Genomic DNA, 7329 nt, shown 5'->3' on the forward strand with positions numbered 1-7329 from the left:
GGGGGGGAACATCCTATTTGTGTTTCTTTTTGTGTATTGCAAAATGATGGATTGCTCTACTCCTGCCATGGCTATATTAAAATACGGCAGCAGTCCAAGAACTTTCCAAGACTGTTTTTTGGTTTTTCCACTTTCTAAAGAGGCAGGAAAGCTACACATGCTAGTTTCGCCACAAGTTCACAAGCCAAGGCAAGGCAGCTGTGCTAACCACTGTGCCACCATGCTGACCTCCCAGATCTTTATTTTTATTATTCCGTTTCCCTGCAATTGCAGAGATAATCTCGGAGTGAACTGCTCGTCTTTAAGACACACCTGCATACATACATACAAGAACGAAATCCTTCTGGCGATGAAAGTTGTGCATGTAATTCTAAATGACAAGCACGCCGGAACAATTCATCAGCTAACTCAGCCCACGTTTCAGGCTGGTGGGAGAAAAACCCACAGATACAAGACAGACAACTCCACATAGTAGAGCACCTAGAACAGACTCAAACCTGGGACCCTACTCCATTGTCCCATACATTTGATCTTGAATATGAATTTAAAAAAAAATACGTTCACCTTCTGGAGTGAGCTGTCCGTTTGCATTCATCAGGTTTTTTTCCCCATGCATGTTTGGCAGGACATTAACAGTATTCTTGCACACACAGGTGAAAGCGGACACTGTCAGCAAGTGGCCAGATATTTAATCTCTGGGAGGAAAATAATTCTTGGCTAATTTATCCTGTACATTTACATTATCCTACTGTGTCGTGAGTAAATCCACTGTAGCTGCCTTTTAGAGGTCACAGGGATTTTCTGGCACTGTTCTTAATGAGCTGTATTCTTTTTGATCGGCTGTCAAATTATCATCTCCCTGCACTACACACCGCATTCACGAACACTGAACACACCCTGGGGGCCTGTACTGTTCAAATCACTGGCTTAATAAATACACTGGTTGCTCTGAAGAGATCAAGATCCCTGATCAAGATCCAGCTGGACTGAAATACAGTGCAATGTAATGCATTTTATTACTTCTCTATTCTTTTTCTAAAACCTGCAGAACCCGTGAAGCCGACTGTAACTTAACACTCGACTTAAGTTCAGTTTTTGTTCATGTAAATGAAGGTTTTGAAACTTCGCAGCTCATTAGATTGTGGATGTAATGAACCTCAGATGAACTAAGAACACTGAATCAACTTTTTTTTGTTAGTTTTAGCTACCTTTAGAAATGTGAAAAGCCAGCTAATAGCAACGAGTCATTGAAAATGACAAAGGCTGTCATAAATGCTCTGTACAATTTTAAAAAAGCCCTACGCCGAATACAATACACCACTTTATACATCACAATTACAATACCTTTTGCTCTAAGACTGATTGCTCAAAATGACTTGCCTTGAATGAATATTAGGCAAGGCAATCACATTCAACACCACATCTGCATTTTTATAAGAGCAAAAGGCATGTGTTCCACACAAACCGTCAGCTTTGTAGAGACCATTTGTGAAAATAATTTATGTAACTGCAATTGACCTGCTCAGAAGAAATAAGGATCTTTGACCCTGTCGTTTTCTATCACGCAACACCTGCAGATTTCCCTGGTGTATAGCTTACCTGGGTAAACGGGAACAAGTGGCGATGCTGTTATACAGTATTAATAACTGTCCAGAGACATGCCGGTAAGTTCAATGGCCTTGGTGTTAGTGTGTGTGCCTGCCCAGTGATGGACTGGCGTCCTGTCCAGGGTATATCCTTGGTATAAATCTTGGTGTAACAGTGACTGCTCGTACTGTATGTAAATTGTACAACAATTTGAATGTAGACACAGAAAGCTGCGCTTTCCAAGCACACAAAGAGCTGCTTGCGAGATTCGAGATGCGATTCCCAGAGCAGTGGAACCAAGACATATTCGCATGAATGGTTAAGGGATACAGGAACCATAATAGATGCACCACAGAACTGAAACCTACGAAAATCCACATGAAAAGCATTCCGACTGGTTTTTACAGGTGAGATATGAACGGCTCCATTAAAACCAAGATTTTCATAGGTGAATGCTTTCACCTGAGGCTCTGATTCACGATTTTGAGATCTGAACATGTCTGAGCAAGATTCTGTGACTAGAAATAAGCAAAGTGAAAATGAGCAAAGTGAAAATGCTTATCACTCCGTTAAAACTCTCGATCTAGGTCTTGTTACTAAGATTAATAACTTGATAATTAGCGTTAGCTTCAAAAACCCTTGTTTTCAGAGAGCAGGTCACACCACACATACTTCTGTAACTCTTTGGACTTGCTGAAAATCCTTCCCACAAATCCACTAAAAGGTTAGCGCTTGCATTTATACCAGTCATGACTACACCTGAAAATAATATTAGAGATCTAATTGAATTTTTTGACCCTTTAGAGCTTTAGTCTCTTAAATACAAGCTTTTCTGTTTGCTGACAGAACAGGCATCCTACTCGAAGATTCATCCCACCCTGAATCGAAACTGATACAGCCTCTGTCCATGTCAACCATCTGGCTTGGAACTGAAGCCATAATGACTTCAGCTTAGAATTCAGCTGAAGACCCAACTGAGCCAGTTGGGCAGATCTCCCCTGGTTAAAATTAGAATTCAGATCAGATCCCAGTACAGTTTTGCGGAGGGGAAACTGTGACGGCAGCTTCTGCTGATGGCAATTTGAGTTATGGCACAAACAAGCCAGGATAGTAATCGGCAGTGCAACTTTAGATGCATGGTGCACAGAAACAGGGTACTGTAGACCACAATGTTACTGTGTACAGTGTGAATAGGGCAAGCTGGTGAGAGCAACTCGTGCTACTGTTGTGCACAGGGAAGCCAGTGGCAGACACTCAAGGACTTCTCTAATAAACGTGTGCAATAACTGACGGCTTACGTTTCAAGGGCTAGCAGAATGTTTAAGCACTGGCCACTAGTGTTTTTCAGAGTCACCTGCAGCATTTCCACACAGCGTGTGGATTTTTTTTAACCACAGGCTCTGCCATGAGGTTCACACTAGGAGAAATAACTCAGGAAATGCACCCAACAAGTAAGACTCTATTCTTTACAGTGTATTATATTCACCATGGCATACTAGAATCACTGGAACTTTACGAAGTAGAGAGAATGGGTTGCAAGCTTGCATTTTGTAATTGCTGCCGAGTCATCTCACACTTTCAGACTTCCAGCGGAAACCTCCGGGGTCTTGCAACACACAGAGTGCAATATTTGCAGACTTGCAGGTGACAAAATGCAAGGATCACCTTAACGCATTTGGTGCATTAAGGCAGGCATTTCCATTACATGTAAGTCTCAGGTTAATTTAGTTGGCACGACAGGAAAAAAAAATGTCATGGAAAGAGGGGAAAAAAACTCATAAGAGCAAGTTAAAATAGGGAATGATCATGCTGAGAAGTTTCTGAATAGACACTACAGCAAAAGGATACCAGAACGATATTAAAAAAAAAAGAAAAAGAAAATACAGAAAAGAGTGTTTCAGATTTCCTAATATTTAATGAAGTGAGGACTCTCTGATGAGCAATAAAGGGTTACAATAAAACTACTAGGAAAAAAAACATACCAGGCCTTTGAGAATACTTCAAACTGTTTTGTCCATTCACTTTCAATGGTCTCTTAATCCTCAATTTAGTGTACGGAGGATTGGGGGGAAAAAAATAGAATATCAATCAGTGCACTGGTGATGTTACTTCAAAAGTAAATAGAAAAAAAAACCCTATAGTTTTAACCATTATCCCTCTGGGCTTCAACCAGAAACAAAGAAAGCTTTGTGTATGTCAAACAATACTAGACGCTGATTTTTTTTTTTAAAGGTCTTTTAGGGCTGTTTTGTTTTTGTTTTTAATAAATCATACGACATAGAGTTCATAAATCTTCTTTACGCAGTAAGCCAGGGCCGCCAGCGCTATCGTGTTGTGGAGTCTCTTTCTGTGAATGTCATCCTTCCTCACCAGCACCACGGGGGTGGAGGAGGTGAGCGTGTGGAGGGGCAGGCGGGACAGTTTCTGGCTGTCGTACTCCACTTGGTACTTGCAGCAGGGGTCGAACTGCCAGGAGATGCCGTAGAGCGCGGCGCAGGCCACGCTGGCGGCCCCTGCCGGCAAGGCGATGTAGCGCGAGTACTCCAGCGGCAGGGACAGCGGGGTGAGCAGGCAGGCCACGCCGGACAGCACGGCGGTCTTGTGCAGGCAGTTGCCCACGGTGACCCAGCGCGCCGTCTCGTCCCCGATGCGGGTGGGCTCGATCACGATGTACTTGTACTGGGCCTCCAGAGCCTGCTCCAGCTCGTACTCAAACTGGTCCTGGGCATTCTCCCCGTTGTAGATCTCGTGGACGATGTAGCAGTCCGTGGTGGACATCACACCCCTGGAGAGGATTCAAAGGGGGGGGGGGGACAAAGGGGGAGTGATTAAAGATCAGAGTATTTTTATTTCTGATAGTTGTTTTTTCCATTTCCCTTGCAGATGGGCCAGCTTGCTGATGGATACACAAGCTGCTTGTATCAGCTCCACACTGGGGCAGCTGTGCTGAACTGTCACAACGTTTCAAAGGCTTACTCGCACACGAGCCAGTCTGATAATGTGCAAGAGACAAAGTCTTTATTATAAAAGAAACTAGTAACTAAATATGGTGAACACTGCTGCGCTGACACTGTTGTCCACGGTTTTTCACTATTGTATTTGCCAGCTTCACAGATTAGCTGCCAAGTTATTTTAATTGCTCGTCTGATGAGCTACACTATTGAAACAAGATCGGAGAATTATTTTTCTTAAGACGAAACACCTCTTCAGTGACCTCTCAGAAAAACAACCTGACTTCATAACGACAAAGACCGCAGTCCTCCATCGATTTGTTGTGAGCCCAGAAAAATCAATCAACGCAGAAATCTTAGTACTTCTTAAATTTTAGGACAGCCTATTAAGGCATACCTTGTTTCTCCACTGTTATGCTTCTTGGGGGGAAAAAAACAGGGAAAAACACAATATGTTTCATAATTAGATAATACATAATATTCACAGAGGTGAAACTAGAATCAGTTGGCGAGGTTCTGATTCTTGGAGCCTGGCAATAGTTAGAAACCTTTAAACGACACTCTTTCAGACTGAAATTGACGTCCCCGAAGCTGAAAAAACTTCAAATGCATTAAAAAAAACGCAAATGGGATTTTTTTTTAATTCAGCATTCACAACAGAACTTTCAAAATGTGATTTTTTTTTCCCGATCCTCAGGGGACAACCGAAGAATCACACAGAAATAAAAACGAGACAATGTCCTACAGTACCCACCCCATGAATGAACTTTCAGAACATTGACACAAGTCCTTTAAGGGCTGTTCTGCAGATCATAAAAAGTTCCAAAGCCTTGCAGCAACTTGACACCCATGAGTGGCCAGTTAATACATTAAAAAGAAAAGCACCTTCTTATGAGTACAAATTGCACTGCACATACAATTACACTATTAACTAGGAGCACTGTGTGCATACATACATAGCCAAAAAAATAGGCGATATCGAAATTCCCATCCCTGTAATGAGAATATTTAATAGAAATATGTAAATTTAATTTCAGAATATGAAAATAGTGTAAGATGCCTCTACAAAAAAAAAGCATCTTTTTCCATTATTTCTGCCCCTCGCTGTGTATCGTTTGAATTACTACTGTCATTCACAAGGCAGGCCTCATCACAGCTGGGTGAAAAGATTTCACAGCTGTACCGGAGCCTGACACAGTGACTCGCAATGAGGACACGACTTTCGAATAACCACTGCATTCTGTCAAACAAAGAGGGAAGAGAATCTTCCCTTCAGTTTGTTTTATTTTTCTTTAGGAAACGCTGCTCAGTCGTCATTGCACAAAAATTAAATAAACGCTCACTATGCAAATGGCGACAGTTTCTACTACTACTAGCGAAAACCGTGTCTTCCACTTCAGCGTGCTTTGCTGAATGAAATTTATTGGCAGAGAACACGAGTCCCAGTGTGACATCAAAACCGGTATGGTAATATGTTATCACTACTTTGGTAGTGCATTTATTTTTATTCAACGCACAGCTGTCTTTGGCTATTCGAGGAGAGACGTAACACTCTAAATAATCGAAGCAATATGCTTAGGAATACGATGCCACGTTTTGCTATTTACTATTTATTTGAACTTTACTCACTTCCTATTTATTTACAGTGGGCCAGATCAGAGTGACCAAGGTTCACTCAAGTGCAACGTTTGCATACAAAATGGCTCCAAATCCAATCAGCAGACATCACATATATTACAATATAAAGACAGACACAGTTAAGTGAATCGTGAAGAAAACATAAACTTAGTTTGGATTTAGTTTCAACTCTGGTATTGAGATCTCTGTTACAGTACACCGCTGATTACTTGCGGTTATTAAAAAAATACAATCAACCCATCAGCACCGTGAGAAGCTGTTCACACTGTGAAGCTTTTTTTTTCTAATTAATGAGTTCTAGGCTTGTTCGGCTGCTGCGTTCGTGGGATTCTCGGCCGTACGAGAGTAAATAAAACCATCCTGCGACCTTCGCTTAACTTTCCCCCCCACAACACAGAACATTTTTGTTCCGCGGCTTCTTTTTTGTAACAGAAAAAAAAACTTGTAAAACAACAGCAGACACTTTCTTCATTAATACAGGACGTCGGACCAATATGAAGTCGTTTTCGAAAAAAAGGTTATAGCGTCTCTGTGTCCGAAGAACAGAGTCAATAAGATGTAAACCTAATAGTTCACTTCGCCAAACGTGCAATTGTGTTAATTTATGTTGCACCCGTTTTAACACGCCCCACCATTTTCTCATCTTGTTCAACTACTTTCTGTAATCGCTGTAATTCCGAACATCGATGTGTTGACAGGTTTTTTAAAATAAATAATTGAGCTTGCATTTCTAATAAACACCTTATTAGATAGTCTCCACGATGCACCGTTTTTGTTTTGGGGGGAAGTGCTTTTTTTTTACATTATCGGGTCTGTTGAGATCTTTAATCGCGATCCTGGTCACAGCACACCTAACCAAAACAAGACTTCACACGACCATTAATGAAAGGATATTGACAACTGGCAACAAAAAATAACCCTTAAAGACAAAGGCGGAATACATAAATATTATTTAAAACCGCCAGCGATGATCAAGGTGTTTTAATTTCGCTTGACGGCGAGAATGAAGCAGCACTGACCTCTCCCTGTTGACTGGGACACCGCGCCTCCTTCCCCACGCCGCCATCTTGGAGACTTAACACACTGCGGCTGTCACAACGTCAAGCAACGCAGCATGGGAATTGTAGTTCTTTTCAGGAAAGCCTTGTTTCCC

The 7329-nt window shown here is 41.7% G+C and overlaps 1 protein-coding gene across 1 annotated transcript; it reads right to left on the reverse strand.

Annotated features, from left to right (window-relative positions):
• Positions 1–3482: 3482 nt before the first annotated feature.
• On the reverse strand, positions 3483–7267 carry tmem11 (transmembrane protein 11). Its single transcript, XM_088936595.1, has 2 exons — positions 7196–7267; positions 3483–4372 (listed from the first exon to the last, which is right to left on the reverse strand). The coding sequence occupies exons 1-2, from the start codon at positions 7240–7242 to the stop codon at positions 3856–3858; spliced, it is 564 nt and encodes a 187-aa protein (XP_088792721.1). The 5' UTR covers positions 7243–7267; the 3' UTR covers positions 3483–3855.
• Between the last annotated feature and the right edge of the window lie 62 nt (positions 7268–7329).

This window comes from Atractosteus spatula, chromosome 18, assembly GCF_055471065.1.
Source record: "Atractosteus spatula isolate fAtrSpa1 chromosome 18, fAtrSpa1.hap1, whole genome shotgun sequence".
In the NCBI taxonomy this organism is placed as follows: Eukaryota; Metazoa; Chordata; class Actinopteri; order Semionotiformes; family Lepisosteidae; genus Atractosteus; species Atractosteus spatula.